Below are 26,456 nucleotides of genomic sequence, written 5' to 3'. Positions count from 1 at the left end.
CCCTCAATTAGCTTTCAAATACACTTCTGAAATTTTCCAAATTTATAAGGCTTTTTCCAATCACGTTTTCATTATCTTTAATTAAATATTACTCTTCCAATCAGATTTTCTTACACTTTAAAAAAACAACAGAACAACAGTTCAGCTATATGATCATCTCATTCTGGTTCTAAGAAAGTAAATCAACATAAAGAGTATAATAGAAACACCTATAGGAATGTACACATACCAATTAACATTCAAACATCAACTCATCATTCTGAGCACACAACAGCTTTCTGTCAAAGCTGATTGCAAAAAGTAGATTTGAAGACAGCATGAATTGAATTCATTCTAGCTTCCCAGTTCTGGAGAAAAATCACTACCCAGCAAAAAAAGGATGATCATTTAGGCTGAGAGGTACTAGAAAGAAACTGGAGGGGCCTATCTAATTACTTGCTAACACACAATGACTCATGAGGCATTTTAATTTTGTCTATGAATTGCATTATTTAAGAGTTATCACAGAAGTGTGTTGACTGGAGGTCTTTCTAGGAGGGTATTCTGCTTCCTCAGAACCAACTGGAAAGCTGATGGAGTCATAATGTTTCCTACCTTTCTTTTCCATGTTCTTCCAATAGAAGAAGTGAGTTGGTGCACTAATGACAGACTTCAATGATTTTAAGCAACACTTACTGAAGAGTGTTACAAGAAACAAATTAAGTCTTGTTGAGCAAAGGTGTACAAGATGCATGACATCTTATTAGTCAGGTGTGGCCAGTAAGACAATCGCTGAGAAGTATTTTTGTCATGGTATGGCACCTTACATAAAAAAAGTAAAACTGAAAAAGTAATGAGGAGACAAATATTTATCATCTAGCTGCCTTTTTTTTTTCTTTTGCAGGTACTCAACGCCATTTTCAATTGTCAATAACTACAGTAATTAGGCAAGCAAAAGCAATCTAGTAAAGGCTTCATATAACTTAAAGGGTAGCCAGTGCCCTTATTCTCCTTCTCATTTTACACATTACTGAAAAAAGCAATACCTGGGTTTATATTTACAGAAAAAACAACCTGCATTCCAGTTAACTAACGCTCTAAGAAATCACTCAAGTTATTTAGGTCAATCAATGCATGACAAGCAGGCTACAAACAGTTCAAAGACAACCCTCATAAGGGTTATTTCACATGATGGAATGTAAAGCTGTTCTGAGCAGTTTTGAGATGTGGAAGAACTGAAGGGTCTAACTTGAATTTGCCCAGGAATCAACCAAACAACCAGCTCAGTCCTGTCTCATCCCACAGTGTTACAAGAGCACAGCACTAGTACAGCAGCACTAAGATACCTGTCTCAGAATCTTATCCTAGCCTCCAACCATTGCCAGCTCAAAGCTTCCTGAGCTTGACAAGGTTTATATCTTTAGTAGTCCAGAACAGATCTCTTGTCCGTCTTTCCAGTTTCCTATTGAACCCATGCACATTTCCTGCATCCACATAGTCTGTTGGCAGTGAGTTCTGCAAGTCCACAAACTGTTACAACCAGCTGTCACCTTTTCGTCGGAAGCTGGTTCTTTTCATGGCCTCCTAAGTCCTATACAGTAAAAGAGTAAAAATTTATCCCTAGAAACACTGTGCCACTCTTCATATGCCAGTCATCTCCAAGTCCTCTCTTTTTCAAGCTGAAGAGTCATAGCCTAGTCAATCCTTCTTCACATAGGAATTGTTTTATACCTTGTTCCCCTTCACTGAGCCTTTTCCAGTTCAAATGAATCTTCCAATATTATTTTTCCTCCAAAGATGAAGAGACCAAAATGGCCAATAATATTCCAAATATGGTCCAATTATATCAATGATTCTCTGTTTAGTCTTCATTCCTTAATTAAATAACCTTTTCTTTTGAGCACTTAACATTTATGTGAAGCTACCTTCCACAGTGACAAACTGTCTTTCCCAACTGTCAGAGTAGCTCAGAGCTCGTAATTTTCTATATAAAGAGATAAATACTTCGCCTTGCAAGCATCATTTCACACTCATCTCCAGTGAATTCCAGTTGCCATTTCACTTCCTGGTCATTCAGACTTGCAGCACCTTTCCATAATAAAATACTCCGTCCTATTCTTTAAAAAGTTAAACAAAAACAACGCAAACCATAGAACGAGCTTCTTCCAGAGAGTCCATGGACATAAGCTGGACATGTTGGTTGAATTCCAGCCTGTGCAACCACCAGAACAGCTTGATGCCACTTGTGAGAAATCAGAGACAACAAAGCAAATACCTAAGACTTGCAACTGTATGGATCTTCTACATACACGCTTAACAGATTCAACCAGTCACACGGGCATAGAAATTAAGTTTAAAAGTTATTAAGAGTAAACAAGAAAAGGCTGAATGTTCTTTGGACTGAAGGGACAGAAACAGGTCAAGTTCCAGCTTTCCATCTGTCCCAGAGATAGAGTCCCTATTGCCCACAAGACCAAGTCCTCCCACACTGCAAATTCACATCAGTCCACCTGTGAAGGGAGACTTGTGCAGGAATTAAAACTGCCCCAAAACACATGCTGTTAGTTAAGTGCACCTTATGGAAATCATGTTTAAAATTGGCATGGATATACAGAAACTTTTATAGTAACAGGAAATGTTACTGCAAGTGCCAGGTGCGTAGGGGGAACATAACGTATGTCCCTTCTATTACATAATATCCTGTATTTTTTAATTTCAAATATAGACCTCTCTTTTCTCTCTAACTGTCTCTCACTCAACACTTGTATCAATGACATGATCTACTGTCCCAAGTACTGGCTCTTAATTTCAAGTTTGGGATAGTCATTTGATCCTTAAACAAATATCAAGCTACCTCAAATAATCTAATATCTTTCTCTTTTTCAGTGCACTACCAGCTTCATCCAAATGGCAAGATGCCCAGCTTCATGTTTTTCTCATTTGTGACAACTCTCATTAACGTGGCAGAGGCAGATAGCAGTCCTTCTCTCTAAACACAAGGGGAATGGTTATTTTGTAAAAAAACAACACAAAACTCTTTGGTTGCTACTTTATGAAAAAGTATCAACTGGGACAGAATTTCAAGCCCCTCTCTTGAAATCTATTACATACCCAGACCGTATATCACTAACAGGTATATTGTAATAAAAGCAAATAACCTAATCACGACCTAATAACTTCTATATTCAAAGTTATAAAAGTCAGATTTTAAATTGAGATTTAAAACTCCCCACTTCCATATACAGTCTGAGAGGCAATCCTTTCCGTGGAAAAATATCTGCAAACTAGCTTCAGGTGTGAAACAAGATATACAGAGAAATGCTTGTGTCCCTGAAGACAGAGGGGAGAAAGCACTCACTTGGAGAAAGTATGGAAAATTAGGAAAGGATTATCCATTAAAAAATAGGTCTGTGCCACAATTGCATCAAATCCTGATGGAACCATTCCATATAGTACCGCAACAAAATAAAATGTATTTCAAAGAGCCAAAAGCAACACTGGACATTATTATACCAGATACAAGAAATGATGGTATCTGACAGAGTGGAAGAAAGGAAATATTAAACAATAAATAAGGTAACTGTCTTGCTGGCAAGTTTCATTCTTCTGATCACTAGAAGCACCAGAAATTTCAGCACACTCTTGGAAACTTTCTGGTCTAAGATCTAATGATAATAAAAAGAAAATTAAAAAAGAACAGTGGGGGGGGTATGGAAATACTAATGCTAAGGAGGTACTGAATACTTTAGCAGCCCCTTTGCAAGAGATGAAAAATCAGCTTCTGGTGTGGGTGGACAGATAATAAAAGAAGGATAAGGGTTAAGTGGTCATGGACCAGGAATACTACTGGCAGGTGCTAAGCATTCCTCTTTATAGGTATTTCCTATAATGTCTATAAGAAATCTGGGGTGCCTATAAGAAATCTGGGGAAGAGTTGTTCACCAGAGCATGTAGTAATAGGATGAGAGGTAATGGTTTCAAACTAGAAAAGGGTAGATTTAGGTTGGATATTAGGAAAAAGTTCTTCAATATAAGGGTGGTAGATCACTGGAACAGGTTGCCCAGAGAGGTGGTGGAGGCCCCATCCCTGGAGATATTCAAGGTCAGGTTTGATGGGGCCCTTTTTTTTTTAAATTAAGGGAACAGAAGATCTTTAGCAACCTTCTGCTGTAGCAGCCCTCAGTGTTACACGCAACACACAGGCCACAGCAGTCCTGCGGTAGGAACCACAAAGCAAAAACACAATAAAAAGTCTTGAAGAACCCTTCTATCAGTTTGCTTATTTATGATAAAGCCCCACTAAAAGGTAAGTCTTTTTTCTGTATTTAGAAGAATTTAATTGTAGAGATGGCTAGGAATGACAACTACTTTAACACTCACGTGACAGAAGCCAACAGTTGGAGTCACTATCATGATGTCCATCATTTTGGCCAAACAATAGAGACAGTGCATTCCCTAAAGTTGCTACATGTACTGTGGTCACAAATAAATAAGTGAACTCAGCAATTTCAAAAATCTGAAAAGTCACAGCAGCAAAAAGCAGGGTCACTAATCGAAAGAGGTGAAGCAATCTTGCTTGAAAATTAATGAGCAAACACAACACGCTGTAGTGAAGTAATCCAAAAGGCATTAGAAATATCTGCTGTTCAAAACTTCAGCTGAGAACTCTTTTCAGAGGGGAAGAACACAGAACATCCAGCCAATGATGCTCAGGAAAAGAAGTGCCAGGAAATCAACTCCAATTTGAACAGAAACATAAAAGCACAGCCAGGCAGGTATGTAAGAACTACATTTCAGAATGTAATACCTGATTTTAGGAACTGAATAACCAACACATGTCATTCTGATACAAGTCATTTCACTACTTCTCGTCCAAGAAACCGGGTCTCTCTGATAAACTCCATTTGAACTACCTCAAAACAGGTATTAAAATTTAGGTCAGGTATCAGAAAGCCTTGCCAGAATCAAACATGTTATGCTTTGGGGAGCTTCTTGTGTACTCAAGAGAAGAATCACACCATCAGTACTCTTAGCCATTAGAAGATCTCACTATTAGAATGCAGGCTTTTAGACATGAAATAATTTCAATTATGAGGTAAACTCCTATACTACACTGTGAAAATACCCTATTTATTTAATTTTTCTTTGATACTCAGTTTTAAATTTCCTTTAAATTTAGAACAATGTTACAGATCTTAGAAGAGACACTTTAATGACATCATTACTACAGTATCATCAGAAATAAGTTTTACTGACTTTTCTAGAGCCCGCAAAATGGTACCAGACTAATGCTGTGACTAATTCAGTGGGAAAATTTTCAGTGGGAAAATTCAGTGATACTCAGGTTTATGCTAATACAAGTATAAAGATGCAACTATTACGGTTATGTAGATCTAAACTGTACTTTATTAGATAAATGTACAAGCAACAAATAAGTAAAAATGTAAAACGCCTTCACAGAAAGATTATTTCTCTACCGTACCCTAAACTGGATAGGGTCCCAAATTATATCTACAGAGCCAAGATTACATAGTTCATTCCATCTGTAAGCATAGAGGATTAAAAACATGCTGGTATTTTCAGATGGATAAAAGATATTCTAATACAAAGTTTGGGAAAGAATTGTTAAGAAATTGATAGAACGAAAACACACTTTCATTCTGGGCTTACCTGAATTCTCTACAGAGGAGTGGATATATAAGGCGTTTATATGCATCCTCTACTGAATTCCGTAGTATCTTCATTAATTCTGGTTTTAAAAATTGTTTTGGTCTCCATCTGCAAAAGAATAGAAAAGGAAAAATCAAAAAAATATTTTAAGAACATATGCAAAAAACAAGAGAAAAAGGGACTTAAAAAATACATCTACATTGAGTGTTATGTCCTGCAGAATTACTACAGTAATTAGGCAATGAAATCATAGCTTCACATGAATGGAATGAGAAGTTGCTCATGGCTCTATTATCAGATAAGGGACAAAGCCTATCTTCTCTCTTTTTAGGTTAGGTATTAGAAAGCAATCATATTTTATGTTTTAAAGAAAACCGAAAAAAATGTCATTCTTCACTCTGAGAAGTCAAAGCTTTCCACAACTGAACAAAGAACTTGGTTCCATACTACCATTAGGGTTGCATTATTTGCTATTCCTCAAGACATAAAAAATTACTAAACATCCTCTGTGAATGTCACTGCAGAACTGCTGATATAAGGCAACTGTGTCCAGACAGAGAATCAAGAGCTAACCTAATGTCACTTAATGAAATCAAATTCCAATTTCATTTGAAATGCTTTGAGTATTTTCATTCAAACACAAAATGAAATCTATCAGTTTTGCAGCAGTCCTTGAGAAACCAAACAAATCAACCAACCAAATCAAAACAATTTGCAAAGTACTTTTCCTGTTTTACCTGTTGCCGATATATTTAAATCATAAATAATATTCTAGCAAAGGGGAAAACAAAATAAACAATATCAAAGAGAAGACTATTTCCAACCATTTTCTAAGCCAAACTCTTTGGAGCATTCCCTTTTCTAAAGCAAATGTGCACAGGGGTCATAGCTGTAATGACAATTACTTCAAAACCTGTCCTAAAAGACACCTCAGTTTCAAAGCTCCAAGGAACAGAGATCCCAGCTATCGATTCCATTGATCTTTTTGCTTTGGGCAGCATTACTGTGGGGGAGAGGGGGAAGTCTTTGAACATGCACAGCTGACAAACAAATCCACCCAATGAGAAGGGTAAAGGGTTGAGGAGACGCAGCCAGCTATACTATACTCACACAGAACTAAAGATTATGAGCATTTTTTATTACAGTTCACCAGTTTTAAGTCTTTTAAGAATACTGATAATATTCAAAGTTGTCTTCCTTTACTGTATTTTTTAACATGCCTAGGTCCCTGACTGGAAAAGTGAGATACATAGATAGTTTTGAGTATGTCTGGGTAAGTTTACTAAGGGGTTTTTTGGTCAGCTGTTTTTTTTTTTTTTAATAAAATAATTATGGCCATTTGATAATGCATCCAGGTGCAGGCCAAGGCAAATCAGGACTGAATTATACTTCTGACTTTTAGTTGCACTCACTCAGAAATACTGAGAATCCTAAATTGCTCCTACCCAGACAGCTTTTCAGCTCTTTAAGGGGATCTACAGTTTCCTGAAACAGCTTTTCTAAGTGCCTGCACATATAAAAGTTGAGAAATTAGTGATCAAGTCAACACTGCATTAACACAGACAGACATGGGAGCAGAATTAAGCTCACTATTTAGTTTTACAACATCCAGAGCTGTGAGTGCTTAGCCACATGACCTCATCACTTTCTTAACAGTTTTTGCAAATAGTTCTATTATACTTATTCGTAACTAGAGACTCTTTCCATACCTATATAAAACTGGCAGAGGCTTTAAACCCTTATTGCCATCCAGTTCTATAAACATCAAGTTTTTACAGGTGGCAAGTATGACTACACTCCCCCAAAAACTATCCTCAGCACAAATAAGAACTGATTTGGAAATGTGGCAGCTGTTTCGCAATCTCTTCCATCCATTAAAACTAGTTAGCAAATCTTTTCTCTGGAAATAGTTTATCACTGCAGGTATTTTTATTACCTGCCTATATACAAATTAAAGTTATTTGGGCAACATTCCATTAGAAATATGAGAATTGCTACAAATGCAAAAATATCCAAACAGTAAATTCAATCATAGCAAATATTGCATTTTAATCATTCCAGTACTTCATGAGGAAAGAGAAAAATGCACTTCTCTGCAGAAAACAAAGCAAAAGCACGTGTGCATAATTTTAAAGATCATCGAAGCCTAGTTAAGCTTCCCTCTAAGAACAGATTTTTCTTGACTAAATAATCAAGAGCTGTTTCAAAGACCTTTAAATGAAGCCCTATCTAGAAAACCCCATATAAATAATATCATCTTACTCTGCTCATCAGCTCTCCACATGCGTGTGCTCACAACAGGGACCACAATAAGCACAAATGGCTTGGACTACTGATACACCTCAGAGGGTGAAACTGTACATCAAGAGAATTAACACAGCCCACATTAAGAACCACATGTATTAATTAACCGCTGTTCCAGGAAGGGCACAGCTCGGCTTTTAGACCTGAAGCACCAAAAGTGGAGCTTCATTTTCCTCCAAGACATTATTTGAAACTTATACCAAGTTGATAACCACACACAAAGTTTGCCTTTAATCTATGCCTGTACCACAGACTTTACAGAGGATCTGAGAATTTTGCCTCAAAAACTGAAAAAAGCCATTGTCAAACACTGAACTTCATTTTCAAGGCTACAATCTCACTTTGGAACAAACTCTCATCCCTCCCCAAGGAACAACTTCACATTGTCTTTACACTCTAAGTTAGCTAAGCTCCCCTCTCTGGCTGGTTCTCACTCTTTTTGTGTCCCACTTCACAACTAAGCCTTTGGGACAAGTGCAGTTCTAGTGTTAAAGCTCACCATCAAATCACAAAGATGCCATCTTCTGGAGAAAAACACAATCCATAGGGCCAGGCATAAGGCTACTCCTGACTTTTCAGCACTAGCCTGAATTTGAAGAAACTATAGATGCTTCTACAAGGTAATGAATATTCTGAACTTGCAAAGAAAATACAGTCATCTTAAGAGAGCATGTACATGGAGTTTAATGCAATCGCAGGTGTATTTAATACTAAAAAAATTGCCTCAGAACAAAACATAAAGGTAAGCATATTTGCTACTAATTCAATAGGAAGTAGGTGATACTGTTTTGTGGCTGGAATACCAGCCAAACTCTGTAGCCATGTGACATTTCTGGTTCTGTAACTGATTTTGTGTGTGACCTTCAGTAAATTAGTTAATACCTTTGCAAAGTTTTGAAATCCTTGCCTCAGACAAAAGTTCTTAACCTTCTGCTCTCACTAGTAAATCAATGCAATGAAAATAATGCAACTTCCACCCTTGGACAGTCATTTCCAAGCTTGCAGGGCAGAATACACATTTACTATTTGTCAATTTGATAACACAGTTGTCAATCCAATGAGGAAGACCAGAATCTCTTCTAGACGTTAATGCACCAAGATCTACTAAAATCTGAAGTTTCCTGATGGTGGAGAAGTCATCCTTACATAGTAAAAAGCCATAAGCATGAATGCTAAGTACTAATAAGTAGTTCCATTTCCAAGGTCAATATTCTTTTTATCTCAGGATGACTCACAAAAGTGCAATCAACCAAAAATATCTCCATTTACGTTCCACTTCCATTTGTGTGGCAGTGACAAGCTGTTCCATTATCTGTGGCGCACAGCGCTTCCAAATTCTGTCGTAGTCTTGTAACAGCAAGACTGACAGAGCTGTTCTACCTACAGAATATACATCGGGGGGGAGGACAGAGATTCTGTTACAGGTATTAAAACTAGATGGAAACTTAGGTGTGATTATGAATCCTGATACTTTCTTGAAAAAGAAAGTTACTTACTGTTAGTCCTAGATCATATTGCATCATCTGGCCAAACAATATTTTAACTCTTTCAGAGGCTTCCGTGTTGGAAATAGAACTATTTAATTTCTACAGTGAAGAGGAACATTAATACCACATCCCTTTCTTAGACTTTGTGTGGAAGGAACACACATGCTAAAGCAGCATCACAGTATACAATTTTCTACATTAAAAAGTGCATCTTTTCCTCTTTTTTCCCTCCTTTTGGTTATTCAATTATACAATGCAAAGGTAGGAGTTTCTAAGACACCCTCAGAACAATGTCCAATATCTCAAACTATCAAGAAACAAAAGTCTGCCTTTTTTATGTGCAAGGAAGATGCACAGTTTGGATCACAGTATTCTCCAACAGAGTACATCAAGGTAAAGCTTCCAAAAAAAAGACTGACAGAGATACTGCACAAAAACACCACATATTTAACCTAAACTTTTGCAAAAAAACCTCAAAACTATGCAACATTAAACATCTTGCTTCATATTTTAAAAAAGCAACTTGTAAGAGCAAATCAGTAAGAAATAAAAGAAATACCCAAAATTTACAGCCCAGTTTTCTAATTTAACCAGAGATCAAAACAGAGCAGCCAGGTCACACAATATTTGAGAAGCATTGATTCTGTCTTCTGCTGAAGACAGCTACACTTAGGTTTGTCTATCAAATCCAACACATTTTTAAAACATGTAATTTCTTACATTTGTGAAACTCAAAGTTATGTACTTTAATGTTCTAAAAATCTGAGGTAGCCCACTTTAATCCTTGTAATCAGGCATATGAAGTTATTTTTAGAACTCAGAAATCATTTTACTGGATTCTACAAATACCTTTCACTAAAGGCAACTGGATGCAATGCACATTACAGTTTGAAAATATATTTACATTTCATCAGCCTTTGCATGTATTTTGAAAAATTCAATTGCTTGAAGAATAGTGCCAGAACTTCCCAAATACAGCCAAAGGCATGATCTTTTCAGCCTAGTGCTACAGCAGTTGGAAATACAGAATAAGAATTATCCACTTGCTAATTTCATTAATCTAATAAGTATTCATTTAAATTGTTCTCTTAATGTAATGAGACATGTGAGGTACATTTCAGCACACAGCTGTCTATAGAAAAAAAAAAGATTTCTGTAAGAATATGTATCCATGCAGACCTTTCATTGACACACCACCAACAGAATTCATTCTTCACCCCGTCAGGAATGTTGACCTTCACTGTCAGGATCTTCAGATTTTCCCCTCGGTTAATGGCCAGAATCTGAGTGCAAACATAAATGGCAGAGACAGATGACACACAAAATATCCAAAAGATAAACTTATCAACATTTGTGTACGTGCTTGCTTGACATTCTGTAGCAAATCATGATGGTGGTACAGTAAATGAGATCACAAAGTACTAGCATGCACAGATAACATCCACAATTTAAAACGCTGATTAAATCACGCCATGGCATAACAAACCGCACATTTTTCCTGCAGTCTGCAATCTCAAGATCCAGTTTATCTTAAACACACTTATAATACAAGTCAGCATGAATTTTGTTGGTGGAATAATCTTGTTCAATAACTCAAATTAAAACTCAAGAAATTAATTGAAAAGTTATTCCAATCAGAACTAGAGATCAGAAAGCGAAAAAGCACGTCCTATGCTTCCGGCTTCATTTTTTCTTCCCAAGATCAATACAAATTTAAAATTAATTATGAATCAGAACTTGTGACACCAAGGTAAGCAGCTGAATTTGAAAGAGGATTAATTTAGAGTTATTTACACCTAGTTCTTAAATAACAGAAATCATTGTAGATACACTCTTTACATTGATATCAACCCTCCAGCCTTAAAACATATGCACAGATTCTGGCAGAGCCTTGGGCACACAACTGCAGATTCACGATCTAAAGCTAAATTTGGTTGCACACTTGCTATCTGCATACAGAGTTCAATTTTAAGCCTGTGGCCCTACATCTAACACCAGGATCACAATAGGAGTGGTGGATCCAGGAGGATACTGGATACAGTCTAATCTTACTACGAAACTGTTTAGTGTTCACCTGAAGCAGGCCTTATAACATGAAGAAAACTCACTGGCCAACGGATTTTAGAAACAGAATAATACTTAGAAGCAGCTACAAATAAAAATCATATGTTTTTAGATTTCATTTTCCTCTCCAAAATAAAGTATAAAAATGGAAAAAAAAACCCAAACCTGCTAGAAGTTGACATTCCTGTATGACTATACATGTTGCTGTATGTAGCAGGCCCTGAGCACTGTCACAACAGAGCATTCTGTGTCAATCATGAGCTTTAATTCAATCACTAGCTAACTCAGACATGTCACATATGTTAAATACAATGGTTTAAAATGACTCCAGGACATAGTACCAATTTATATTCCTCAGCCTTACTGCTCCTGTGACATACCAGGCCTGACATATCATTGAACAACAAAGCTAATAATAAAGATTGCATGTGAAATATTATAGCATCTGGTACCTTGACTGCCAAAGCAAATGTTTTCATGTAGCGATTAGAAAGACACATTTTAACAAATCAAATGCTTTCGCGTTTATTCTGATTTTATTTTTTAAAAAGAGAGAAAGTTAAATGTCAAGCTAAAATGAAATCAAAATGATGCTCATGACAGAGAATATATCTGATAGAATTATCATGTCATCATTCAGCATGCTGTTAGCAGGGTCAGGATTTGCATCACATTTTGTTTCCTGGCACTCTGTCTGCAGAATGTGTCAGTCACCTGTATTCTAACCAGCTGTACTGCAGGTACTAACATTATTTACCTTTTTATTCTTAAACAATCTGCCTATCCTGTCCTAGGTGGCATGCATTCAGAGAGGAATTATCATCTAAAAAATGCTCAACTAAGAAAGAAATTAGTCAATTTCTACCTCTAATATAATAAAAGTTGGTTTGTTTTGGTTTTTTTTAAGTAACAGGTTAAAATCTGGCTATTCTGGATAGAAAGCAATCTTTCCTTTCTGGAAAAAGACTGTTTTTATATAAGATGGAGCAGACCCAGGGTAAGGGTTAATAAAAACAACATACATTTTTTCAGAGAAAGCAAGAACAATAACTTGATCTAGTCACAAGATTCATCAAACCTTATTCTGTTTCTCAGAAAAATACAACATCATTTTGCACAGCTCTCTCCTGTGTTGCGGATTTACTTGGACTCACTGAATATGTTTTGTGTATTTTGCCAAGGACTTTAATTTCCAATTCCTTTTTAACTATGAGATTGAAAATAGAGTGCTTGCCTCAATCATTACACTTTATTCATTAATTCTTTTCCTCCCACCAACTCAGCCTTCTCCAAACAGAGGAAAGCGACCCCAAGGCGTACACAAACATTGAACTGTTTCAAATGAGTAAAAAATTCAAATAAACTCTTGCAAGATTCTTTTCCTTAGCAATGACCGTGTTGGTACAGCTACCCAACTACATCCAGAGTCCAGTCAGGTTTCTGCCCTGCCAAAGGAAGGAACTGTGGCTAAACCTCCTAACAGCAAAGCGTTCCAGCTGGAAACACCCACAGGTACCCATCCATGTCACAAATCTGGAGTCAGGCTTTTTAAGCAAATAAGTTGCTGGGTTATTTTTTTTACTCATTTCAGGCTCAGTATTTTAACTTTTTCAGGCAAGCAACCTGACTCCACGCCAATCTTGATTATTTCATGCCACGTCTCAACACACAAAATGACAGTGGCACAGAAAGTAACCCAGAACCAAGCTGCAGCTTAGTGGACACCAGTTACCTCATTGTAACACCTACTGCAAGGCAGACTCATGGCTAGAAATGCTCTGCTCATAAAGACACAGCTCATTCTCTTATAGGTAACATGCTGTCTACTGCCCACCCCTTTTATGTATGCTAGAGTTGGGGTTGTACACACACCTTTACTACTACTGGCACTTCCATACTTGTGTGATGACCAGTTTCAGGGCAGTATTTTATGAAATTCTTTATTTGCAATTCTGCAAAAAAGTGATTTAAAGCTGACTTCTGCTTTTGCCTCTGGCTAGATGCACTGAGAACATCTGTGTGCGCACAGTCATGAAAGGAGTAGAGAAGGCCTTCAAAACAGTGAATTTTGCAAGTGTTTTTCAAACACAGCTATTTAACCTGCAGTCCTGGCAGATAAAGTAAATTTTATAAATCCCACTGAGTTTCAGGCTCCCCTGTATCTTTTCTAGGTATAAGCTTCTTTTAAAAATCCTGAACCAAGCCAAAGAATTTCTTTGCTTGAAGACATCTACATTTTAATTAAAGCACATTCAGTAACACATTTTTAACTAGCTTTTTAAATGCAGAAAAGTAGTATTTCTTCAAAGTCTTAGGTAAAAGAGAAACTAAAGACTTTTAGGTATTAAGAACAATGTCTATAACCCAAGAAAATAAAAGCGAAAAAAAAAAAAGGTCATTTGCATCAGCAAGGTAGTAAGGTTGGGAAATAAAGAAATTGAAGGTTATAAGAAAGACTTTCAAAAGTACAATACCAGGGTTTAAGCTTAAGAAAGAAGTGGCAGATAAAGAAAACACTTTTTCTTTCCTTATTCCACCATCAAAACATCAAAAGGAGACAAAGAAATGAACTGGAAAACTAACAAAGACCAAAAAATCAACAGAAATGAGAAGTTAAGAGTATTTTTACGAAACAGGGAAGTCTACAAACCGCACATTTGAGGTGATCATGAAAAGTATTTTTTCCTCAACTAGGACAAAAGAGCCCTGAGATAATGTGTCAGAATAGTCAATAGCAGTAATATACAGATGAAAGACAACACCTAGGAGTGCAAAAACATCCTGTGATCACAGGACTACCAGCTGCAAGAACAATGGTTATTGCTTCCCTAGACAGCCTAAATGGGAAAAAAAAGAGGCATTAAGGTTAGTGACAGACACAAGGAGAAATAAACCAAAACAGACAAACCAAGGACACATCCTGGATAAGAAACAGTGTAGCTACATAGAGTGCTGCTGGGGAAATCTGGTTTCTAGCCTGGCTCTTGCTAAGTAACAGTTTCCCTTACGTAAAACAGAAAAAAAGGATGCCTCGGACAAGTAGTAAATCATACCATCATCCCAGGAAACACCCATACAGTCAATACACGTTACATCTCTCAGGATTCACTGCGCTCAGTGCAGGAAAAATTCAACAGTCCGTGACAGCATAAGTATTCATTCAACAGTAAAGCACCCCCCCCAAAAAAAAAATCCATACAGCACAACACTTATCTCCCTATGAATCTCCAAATCTTCGTGATATGTCACCACAATACTCTTCGATTGCTCTATTGACCATTCCAGAGCCTCTAGAAGCAAGTTTTCACCAAATAAGCACCAATATAAGCATAGTAAATGTTCATACTTACTACAAAGAGAACAACTACAGGCACCTCTTTAAACATCTACAGAGGGCCCATCCAGTTATTTAGTCTTTCTCCTAACACCATCCATATTGGGGGCAGGGGAAGAGGGTTTAAAACTAGCCCACATGTGTTGTGAAATACTTTTTGCAATAAATTCATTTCAAGACATGCAAGACAATCCTTTACTAATTCAAAACATCACACTGTTTTAAAATAACAAGCAAAGAGAAAATGAGAGCATATAATAAAGGAAAAGGACATCTCTGGTTGGAAAAAGCTGAGAGGGTCTTTTTTGGGGCAGGAGGTGGGGTTGTTTGGTTTTGGGGTGTTGTTTAGTTGGGCTTTTTTTAAAGCTAGGTAATTGCATCCAAAACAAGAGACAATTCACTTTGTGATTAGTCATGAATCAGCACAAAGCTCTTGACAGTTGTACCGAACATCTGTATCACACTTCAGCTTTTGAACTTCAGTAACAGGGGCAGCCAAGGTGTTAAGTCATCACTTTCTCATCATCTAGGAAGTTTGCTTCGTCCCTCATTTCTTTTCCTGGTCATGTAGGTCTAGGCTTGGGGCTTAGGATAACCAAAGATGCTTCACGGAAGGGAATACTGACAACTTGCAAATCAAACCCATTTCTGGGGTAGTGCATGAGATGTTCTCCTGAGCTGCTTTCGTAGGTCACTTTCACTTTCAATTTAATTTTTGTGCATCCTTCCCTGATACTTATCAGTTTCACCTGACAGGTTCAGTGTCAAATGGCTCAGAGCACTCTGACACAGTGATGCAGCAAACACCCAAAAAACCCCAAAGAATCCAAGGTTGCTTCAAATACTTACACCCCAACAAAGCAGCTCCCACTACCACGCCACTACTATCCCAGTCTCACCCCTCCAGAACATAAATTATTGCTTAACCTTTACCCATCTCCTGATAACACTTGCTATGCACTTGTCACTGGGGGAAGGGAGGGAGGGCATGACACACACTGAAAATAAATCACACCAGAATTGAAATCTCCAATATGTAAATAATAAATATTTGATTAACGAGAATTAGACAATGAGCATACTGAATAAGCAGTCCTTTGCTCAGTTTCTTAAGACAGAGATTAACAGCTTACTCCTGCATTTCAAGAATTTGAAAGTCTCCTTGGCCTTTGTGAACTGAAAATCTTTAGAATCAGTTTTATGCAACAAAATTCAAAAGAAAAGCCACCTTTGCTATAGTTAAAATTCTAAGAAAAAAATACAAATTTGCAGGTGTACCTGATGATGCTGAATGTTCTTTATATTACAAGAAAATTCATGGTACAGTTGGAATTTATCAATATCTTTATCATTTCCACTTTTGGATGACACTTTTGCCAAGGTTGACTGGATACAAATGTACCTTTGCTGACACCTGAATAAAAGAAATAAATATTAATTTTATTTTAGCATAAAACTTGTAACAAGTCATTAGTGCTTGTATTAAATAAAAATGAAGCTTGGAGTCTCCCCAATCACAAGTTATATTAACTCTAATTACCTGCAGAACTGCATTACATGTCTTAATGGTGAGACTAACACAACATATATTGTCTGGAATATAACAAGAGAAGAAAATCATGCAGACCTCAGAAAAAGCTGAACACAATCCTTCTCCTAAAGGAATGGATACTGAAAACCCACCATGTGCACTTCAGTTTGGCCAGCTATTGGTTCAACTTCCCATAAATTTTGGGCAGTTGCAAAATTTATAATAGTTACTGATTTTACATGAATGCAACATCTCTCTCGAATCTGCCCAGCCTCAGAATTAATTTCTTGCTTTGAGCACTTAACATTCATAGAAGTTTTCATTATTTTTAGGAGTAACAGAGACCCCAAACTGCTCATGAATGCTGCTCATGATTATTATACATACAACACACTATACCAGATACATCTGCAGAGCACCGCATATCCAATTAAGGATCTTGCAGTAGTCAGCAGAAAGTGATAGTCTGGTGGTGACAGCACATCCTGTACAAAACAACCCCTTCCTTGAAATTATCACACTGTTGTGCTCTAGCCTCTTGATGAAGTTGCCCATTACTCACAATAAACAGCAAACATGGGCCAATTAAACAGAAATGAACCGATTCAAACCAACACTGCATGCTCCTAAGGCAACACCCTTTCTTTCATAACCCGTTCTCCATCCAAGGCAGTACACAGTAGAGAAAAAAAACAAACCACAACAAGCAACTATTACTCTGTCACACCAACCCCCCAGACATGACAACCTTGAAGTCATGTAATGTAAGAAAACTTAAATTCAGTTAACACGAGTCAAAGGATCAGTAACTCCTGCTTTAAAAAGCCGTATTTGTTTGTCTTACTGACTACCAATGCCAAAATCAACCATCACTGGATGCTAATTACAGACTGGTGTCAAGCAATAAATACTGGAGCAACAGCTTAAGCAGGTGCACTTCTGAAAAGTTATAGCTTGAAGGAAGCGCAAGGAGAGAAAGCTTTCCCTTATAGATCATTAACTGAAAGGGAGATCATCTTTATATGGAGCAAAGCCACAGAGAAATTTCAGTCTTTGGGAGTCACAGCATCTTGCCATGCTCACAGCAGATCTTTCCTACAAAGGTTAATGAATGTACCCTCAGCACAAGTGCAGGAACGGACCTAAATCAATCTCACAGTGACACTGTTTTCACATCATTAAAATAAGTCAGTTACATATCTGCACACTAGGAGACTGAATCTTACCATGTAACTAGGAAAGTTTAGAAAGTAAGAGTCAAACTTACAATTTCCTGATAAAATCCAGTGTATCTTTATCCTTAGCAAAGATGTCAGCTAAAATATGCTGTATTCCAGCCTCTACTTCCTGGATACTTGCAAGTCCTTAGAAAAAGAAATAGTTCATAATTATAAAAAAACTAATACAGAAAATTACTTTACACAACTGCACAAGGACTAAGAGAATATATACGAGCTGATAAAAATTGATGCAAGGTATCCGACTGATTTGCAGAGGTTTCAATGAAGAACCTAATTAATTAGATTTTTTTTTAATTAAAAGTATAATGTTTTCAGATGTTTTGGAAAGTAAGCTTAATGTGTCTAATGTGACCAATACAGTACCATAAGCCAAAATGACATTAAAATGAGAGAATATATTTTTTTTTACTTTGATGCTAATGGATCTTGACATTTATGAAGCAAATGAATTATTTATAATAGTAAAATTGGATGTTCAAGTATAACTTTTGAGGTTGTAATAAAATTAGTGACTGCAGCAGAAGCCTATACATTTTGCTACTGATGCAGAAACTGCCTAAAATCTTCGCAAGCTATCCTGTCTTTTCTCTGTGTCGCAGTTTCGTATTTCCATTGCTTTGTAGTAGAGTCTGAACAGTGACGCTTCTGAGGTCAGGATACCCTCATCATCTACTCCAACAGTGAAGTAATAAAATGTCTCCACAGACAATGTATTCTAGAGAGCTGATAACAGAATGATGAAGCTTTCCAACACACAGAAAAGAGCAGAAGAGGTGGCACAGTATTCTCCTTAGCACAGCAGTTGAATTGGTCCAGAAACAGGTGGTGACAAAATAAAATTGACATCTTGTATTTTAAATCAGTATTTCTAACCCTGTGTTTCTAGCAATGGTCAGTAACAAATGCTTAGGAGCAAAAGGCAAGAAGCCTAGAGTTGGCAGATGCAGCATTAACTGTCTCCTTCAACACAAATTATTTTTCACTCTGCAGTGAGGTAATATCATTTAAAAAAACAACAGTAAAACACCTGCATAGGTCTAATAACTAATATTTGTATTGAATGCAGAACCCTACTTCTGATTGGGCTATAGTTACACATTATAAAAAATTATTCTTGCCCTCATTTAAGAGGAGGAAGCTAAACTTACCTGCCAGAAAGAAAAATAAAAATGCAAGAATAAGAATATACTATTAAACACCTGAACAGATCAGAAGTTACAGAATTTGGATCCTTACATCTATGAGGTAGTGTTTCTTATGGTAAAAGTAATGCCACGTCAGAATACAAAGCTAAAGAAATTATAAGACGTGCATCATAATGAATAAGAATTGAGACACTCAAGTACCAGAAGTGTATATGGCAACATTATTTTAATCCTACCAGAGAATTTGAATGGGATAGAATAGGCCAAAACCAGTCAGGATTAAAGAAATAATCAAAAAGTTCCCATTCAACAAGCACCACTCACACAGGCATGTTACTGCGTCCACTGCAAAAACAGCACATATTTGTGTAATTTTTGGCCATGCATACAATTAAAAGGAAGAACAAAGATTTCTAGTGAGCCTGCTTCCTTAACTTTCAAATTTCTGGCTTTGAAGCATGAACTGCCATTTTAATTTCAGTTCATTTTCAGTATGAGTTTAAAAACTCTGAGAATTTAAAGTAACTGAATACTAAGATCTGATGAAAACTTTTCTGTAGGCTCATTCCTTAAAAAAAAATAAAAATAAAAAAAAAATCACTGTGATCTTAAGCTGTATATAGGTTGTCAAACTGGCTCCCAAGTTGATAAAAGTGGCCCAGTTCATAGATGTCTGTAATTTCTGATGCGCCTTTCAAACAAAAATTATATAAACCTAAGCAACATTATTTTTAGCACAAAATTGAAAACCAGTGTTCTGATTTTCAAAATTGTAATGTTTATGCTGCAACAAATAGCACTTCCTTCTGAATGCACCCTAAATAATTTATTTGAACTTTCACCATGAAGATTTTCTTTTGGGTCTTTAGACTCTGCCAGAATAGTCAGATAAGTGGTTGCGAAATAATGCTGTACAAAGTAATGACATATGCTAAAATGTAGTAAATATAAACAATCAGAATATTTGGTAACTGATTTTCAATGCCAAGTTAGGATCATTTTATAAAAAACATTTCAGTTGTTCTTTTATTTTATTTAAATGGGAAGAGTCAGGCTCACTAAGGAGGTTGAGTACCTTCATGTTAAAATTCAAAAAGTGTTTCAGCAGGGAAGAATAGAAGTACATCTCTATCTTAACACCCTACAGAAGGTTGCAGCAATCTTTGTATTTTATTGTCAGAGATTGCCCCCTACAGATTCACCCATAACTGCATTCACAAAGAAGTGCAATTCTGCAGTCTATATGTGACAATCATATCCTTAAAGTTTCTGCTCATATTTCAGAAATTACATCTTCTCCAGCCCCTACAGTCATTCAGTACCAATAACTCTCCCACTCGCTCCCTGTCACCAAGGCCAGTTTTTACTAAGATATGGTTTGATGAGTGACATTTACTTCAGTACAGATTATAAGCATAAGCCTCTTGTACAATCAGTGTTGAATCTTCAGTAAACAATTCAAGAGTAGAACCATGGAGAGGTCTCAGGTCTGCGGTGCAGTTCCCTCTCCCTTACTAGTAAATACAGATGTCAACTGCAACATCTCCAGACTTCTGTCTCTTGTATACCAGAATTATTACTATTTACAATAAAAAAGAGCCATGGCATTAAATGTAAACTCTTGTCACCTGTTGCTAAAAGAACTGTTGAATTTACAATAGTTTAGTTACTTCCTGCAACATCAGAATAATTAAAGTAATCCCCCTTTGAAAATATTTTCAGACATATAGGACATTACTGCTCACAGAAGCAGAGCACTTACCTTTAGTATTGGGCCTAATGTAAGAAAAGAGATTGAGTTCTATAGGATTCTGCAGGAGGGAGAGTGCAGCAGGTTCTAGGCCCAGCTGCTTGGCCCTCTGGGCTTTGGTGCCTTTACTCCCAGTTTTATAAGGTGCAGTCTTAAAACAAACAAAACCACAGTTATTAAAAGGCAATGAAATATTTTGGTCATGTTATGTACTTTGCATTATGCACTATTTAGTTATACAAGATTATATCTAAACTCAGGATGATCTGAAAAAGACCAGTGTACTGACCACGTGATCCAATTCTTCCAAAGTCCTGCAATTTAATAATGCTGTTGAAAGACACCCAGATAATTTCCCTTCTTTCTTCAACTTTTGCATCATCGTATGCGTCTTCTTCGCAACAGAACTGAAATGCAAGAGACTGACATTAACAGTCACATTTCACAGTGGATTAACAAGACTATTGACTGTGACCTTGTTTAATCCCACTGTTGAAGCTCTCTGAAAGCCCTGAAGATTGTATCTCATGCTAATCCTCAACAAACCAAGTCTCAGAACTCAGAAGAGTTTCTTCCTATTTCTCTTTCTCTAATTACTTCAAAACAGTTCATGGTAGCCTTAAGAAAAATCATCAAACAATACTGGTATTCATTACTGCTATATATATTTTTGCAAGATTCCTAACCTGGAAGCCAAATAAAAAGGCCCTAAATTCAGCCATGTTGATGAGCACTTAGAGCTGTAATTCATATCAAGATAGCTCTGCAACATCAAGTACTGGGTACCAGATTTTGAATTCTTAGATCTTCAATAAGATACCTGTGAGAAACTGGAAGCAGCAAAGGTATTCTGTTATGATTTAAATTACTTGTTCAGACAAGAACTCTGTCAAGGCCACCTTCCCTCTTTGGAAAGGGCCTCTTGCTAGGGTACAGCAGGGAGCACAGGGAGGAAGTTGACAGAACAGCTGGCAAGTCTGTTCCTCTGCGATCTCAAGAACATGTAGACACCCAAAAGCAAGAAGGATGAGAGTAGTCTTACCACCACCGCAGCAGGCTTTGATGATCACATCTTTGCTGCAATGGTCTGGGACAGTTTAGTCTGACCTCCTTGTATACCACAACCTCAAGTGGAGCTCTTTACTAGAGGCTTTGCTGCTCCAAGCAGGGAGCTAAGGGATTCATAGTGATTATCTTTCTATGGGTGCAGCTTACATCTAGCAGGTTACATATTTCCAGAATTTATAAACTACTCTTTTAGTAACTTTTATTCTCTGCAGCTTTTGTAAAATACAAGGAAATTAAGACCTTAATTTTTCTTTGGCAATTAATAATGCTAGATTTCCTGTTACTTACAGTAAAACTAAAGAAAAAAAAAACAACACAAAATCAGACAGGTGTCAAACATAATTACCTCAGCTTTCAACTACCTTCTTTAGGAGTCTCTTTATAATTGTAGTGTGTACAAAGTGCCAAAACGGGACACAGAAGCAGCAGCCAGCTGTTACTAACCTTTCCCCCAGATACCTCTCTGTATTAGCTTACTCACCGTAGCTCTTCCAAAGCTTGCTGCACTTCTCGCAAGGCATCAGCCTCCAGATTATTGATGAGCTCTTTCCGATACCGAGCAATAAAAGGAATTGTGTTTTCTTCTTGAAAGAGGTGAATTAAGTTTGCACATACCCATGGCTCAACATTTGTTATTTCTGACAAGGCCTGGCAGAAGAAAAAAAAAATAAAGAAAAGAAACCAAACATTTAAGAAAGGTGATAGATTGCTTTAAACAGCCTCTGACTCAAGGTTCAAAACCATCCCCAGATTATTATGCTGGCCAGCAGGGACTACTGTCCCCCCTAAAACAGGATGCCAGGCTTCCCATATAGTTAGTGACACTAGGTCAGAAAGACATGCAGTAACCAATATTACCATAAATCTGTAACTGCAGAAAAAATAAATCAGGAATGAGTTTCTCTTGGGAACAGAAAAAAACATAATCAGATAACAAAGTACACATGACAACTCTCAAAACCTGGAACTTTCGGGATTTTTTAACCCAACACTGACATACCTCATGGTTAAACAAAACAAACAAAACTCACAAATGCAGAGCTGATCCAAATCCCACACCACCAATAAGTGGAAACTATCATGTTATTGCCAAAGGTTGCATGATGAACAAAGCCTCACAAAGTTAAACATGATTTTGTACCATTTGGGCTTCTTAAAGATAATTATAAAATTATATATCCTCAATGTGGAATTGATGATAAACTACAAAAGTAACTTATTAACCAGCACGGTTTGTTTGTACATCGCTACCAAAAGCCTTATCTATAAAGCCTTGCATATACGTATATATAAAAGCCTTTCAAAAGTTTTATTCTGAAGCCTAAAAATATAATAACTCTTGCACAGCGATATTCACTGCTTTCAGAGCAATACATGAAGATCAAGTTCTCCATCTGCGCTTCCAGGAATATTCTAGAAGACTCAGGAACAACATTTTACACCTTTCTTAAGCATGCAGTACTAAGAATCATGAATAGGATATATTTAATCTATTCCATTTCAATTCATATTAAAATCTTCCATAACCATACCCAGCTTCCCAGATCAGGAGCTATCCTAGAACTGTCTCCATCTAAACAGCTTCAAAGGTAACATTCCACCAAAAAAAAGATGACATCTCCCTTGATGTTACTGTTATTCCAAGAATGCAATCTCCTCCTTGATGGTACTGTAAATCTATATAGACTCTCAAATGAGTCTCTAGAACAAAACAATCCACACTAAATCATAAATCCTGAAACTGTGCATACAGACATCCCAAATCTTTCTGTATCCCTTCCTGCAAGAGTTTCAGTTGACTACCTCCACAAAAAATCCCACATGTCGATACAGAAGAAACATGCAAGCTGTTATAGGCAAGCTTTGTAAGGCAAGGACTGCCTAAGTCATAGATATTAGAATAATGTTAAAGTTTGGAGTTTTAACAGTTACCAACCAATGTTAATATTTATACATGTATTATGACAGTTTAAGCTGAGGTTAAATGACTACTTAACAGCACAATGACTCTCTGACACTCCAGTTGATGCCAAGAAGACTGAAATAGTATGTTAAGATGCTAATTATGTAGGAAATAGTTTCACTGATACCACAAAAAAGGAAAAGACCTCATACCTGTACAATATCCCAGTTCATTTCATATTCTTCTTTTACTTTGTTGCCTCTTAGATTTTTAACTGGCTTTCCTTCTGGACATGTAGTCGACTTAATTTTTTTAAAAGGTGGCTCATCAAAAGCAAAATCCCCCTCAGATTTCCCATGTGCCACTTGATTTCCCACAGGAACACTTGTTGAGGGTTTTTCATCACTCTCTAAACTTCTTGCATTCTTCCCTTGGAATGAATTTATTTCCATTTTTTTAGGCACTCCTGGCTTTTGACTTAAAGTTTTTGGTTTAGTGCCTACATCTTCTTCCTTAAGTTTTAGAAGTTGCATCTTATTGTCTTCTGCAGGAGCAATAGGCAAGGATACATCCTGGCAAAAAGGCATTGAAATCGTATTAAGCATTGACTGATAACAGTGGTTCGACATTTCAATTAAAACCTAGAAAGACTTGATTTTTCCAAGTGATGTCTTTGTTTGGCAGAAAAACGCCAAGCCAGAAATCAAGTAACGTGAAATATATCTTGTGTAGAGGAAAAGATATAAATATACCCAGCAGAACTGTGATTTAGAAGACCAAATAAAATTATCCTGCAAAGACTTTGGGTTCTCCTTCAAAAGATAGAGACCTACAGGTTTTGCCTTTGTTCATCTTAACAAAACAGTGAACAGCAGGGCAAAGAAGCACTCTTCTATTGAGGTGTTACAAGCAGCATGGAAACCGAAACTGAGATTTGGTCTGCTAAGATATTATTTAATCTAGGATAAACCAGAACTTCTTTCCTGAATATCCTGAGAGATCTTCTTCAGAGTCCAAGAATGTATTTCTCAATATGACACATATGTCGAAACATTCAGAAACACTAGTATAAACCAAAAGGTCTGGCTTTAGTCATGATCTGACTTCTGATGTTAACCTTTGAAAGAAGTAACTAACTTCTGATAGAAGTGCATCTTAAATTCATCATAATAAAACCGTGATCCTTACTGGATCAAACAGTGGTACAAGCAAACCTAATTACAGGCCACCTTTTTGTTGTGGTATCCAGCTGGTGAAAAGGTAGAAGACATCAAGAGTACACCACAGAAACCAGAGATATTAGAGTCCTTACTTTTCATTACAGAAACAGAGGTATGTTTGTATTTCTTTATGTTGTTAAAAAGAGATCTCCAGGGAAAACCATGTCCCATTATCACTGGCCAAAATTTTAAAGGAAGGCCCTTATATCTGAGACATTTAAATACATTAGAAAGCCACATTTATGAAATACACTGAATATTCACAGTAACAATGAAATCACATGAGCTGATCAGACTCAGGCAACCAAGTGAACCAGAGCTGGAAAAATTCTGCTCATGTTACTTGCCCACCACAGTAATTAAATGTCTTTTGTTTACAGATACTCACCATTTCCTCTTTTACTGCTACCTTCTTGACCTTTTTCCTGGCCACAGCTGAACGTGGAGAAGCAACTTTTTTAGTTTTTGCCTCATCTTTCTTTGGCATCCGAGGTCTCTTGGAGGCTTTGCTTTTTGGCTCCCACTCCTCCTCTTCCTCTTGTGATTCAGAGCTCCTGAAAAACAAACGAGTAAACAATATTGCTTACAAGAAGAGCAAAATAATACATAAGCAAGGCAGTCTGGGTGTTTTCTAAGTGAAAGGAAGTGAACAGGAATAATCAACAGAAAGGTAGGCAAACTCAACAAATACAGGTCTATCACACTGTTACAGAGCTAATGGCTGGAACAATTTACCAAGCTTTCCTGAAGAGGGTCACCAGGATGTGTAAGCACCTGATTCTGTTTGGACAACTGGTAATTCAGTTTCACCCTATCTTCACTGTGAGCATGAACCAGCATAGGTAATTTGTGTTCGGTAACTGAAGTTTAGTGCATTAAAACTTTTTAACTAACCTCTTAGAAACGGAGTGTTGTTCTTATGCAGTGCTAAGCATAAGCCTCTAAAAAAAACTATCAGGAAAAAAGTATTCTTACGAATTCAGGAATGAAGGCAGTTCATCATCTTCTGACATAAAGGCTTTGGCTTCAGATTTCACCCTCCTTGGTAAAGATGACATCTGTTACAGAGGCAAGAAACAGAATATTTGGTTGAAGCTGTATTCTCTTATTCGGCACTTCAACTCACTGCCAAGTGTGCCCTCATAATGTCTTCACCAATCACAAAATTTTCCTCTAGAGCAAGTTCAGATTTCTTAGTATCCAAGAATTTAGGCCACAGCAGCACACATTCAACAATCTTTTCAACTGAGCAAACAGACAAACCAGCACTATAGACTCTCAAATTATTTTTCTGTTCAAATGGAGGCAATGATTTGGCTTGCTTATAAAGCTATCGTAGCAAGAGAGTACTGGTTCTCAGACATATTATTGGGTGTCACTTACATACTGTGCCAGTCTGTCCTCTGTCACTCTAGGAAGCACAGGAAATAAAATTAAGATCTCATAAAGTGAGCTCGCATATGGTTTGGATGTGAACAGGACTATAAGATTATCCATTTTGATCTGGAATTCCACCTTTAAAGATTATCTGTTGCTTATATGTATTATAAAAACAATGATTTTGAAAGAGCTGCCCATTAGCATATAGAAAGTGCATAAAACAATTACCAAAGGTAAAAAGGGAAGGCATAGACTTTTCCCTGACCCAGGATTCATACCTACAATAGCTGCATTTCAGTTAATCAGCTACAGAATTTTTGGCAATGGTTGGGCCCATGAATTTCAATAATCACATTTGCCAGTTCCAGTTAGAGAATTTT

General features: G+C 36.9%; 1 protein-coding gene across 1 annotated transcript in view; it reads right to left on the bottom strand.

Moving 5' to 3' along the window:
* The window catches only part of SRBD1 (S1 RNA binding domain 1), a gene marked incomplete at its 3' end in the record, with an annotated part of 28,395 nt that extends 2,641 nt beyond the window's left edge, over positions 1-25,754 (bottom strand). The window contains exons 1-10 of the mRNA XM_010187700.1: positions 25,672-25,754; positions 25,085-25,250; positions 23,689-24,048; positions 22,055-22,221; positions 20,795-20,912; positions 20,518-20,656; positions 17,637-17,733; positions 16,117-16,252; positions 10,620-10,723; positions 5,650-5,757 (exon numbers count right to left, since the gene is read on the bottom strand). Of these exons, the coding sequence (XP_010186002.1) occupies positions 5,650-5,757; positions 10,620-10,723; positions 16,117-16,252; positions 17,637-17,733; positions 20,518-20,656; positions 20,795-20,912; positions 22,055-22,221; positions 23,689-24,048; positions 25,085-25,250; positions 25,672-25,754 (1,478 nt within the window). The remainder of the gene's footprint in view (positions 1-5,649; positions 5,758-10,619; positions 10,724-16,116; positions 16,253-17,636; positions 17,734-20,517; positions 20,657-20,794; positions 20,913-22,054; positions 22,222-23,688; positions 24,049-25,084; positions 25,251-25,671) is intronic.
* Positions 25,755-26,456: the final 702 nt, after the last annotated feature.

Source organism: Mesitornis unicolor, unplaced genomic scaffold (genome assembly GCF_000695765.1).
Source record: "Mesitornis unicolor isolate BGI_N332 unplaced genomic scaffold, ASM69576v1 scaffold3817, whole genome shotgun sequence".
Classification (NCBI taxonomy): Eukaryota; Metazoa; Chordata; class Aves; order Mesitornithiformes; family Mesitornithidae; genus Mesitornis; species Mesitornis unicolor.
This window is presented reverse-complemented; position numbering and strand designations above follow the sequence as displayed.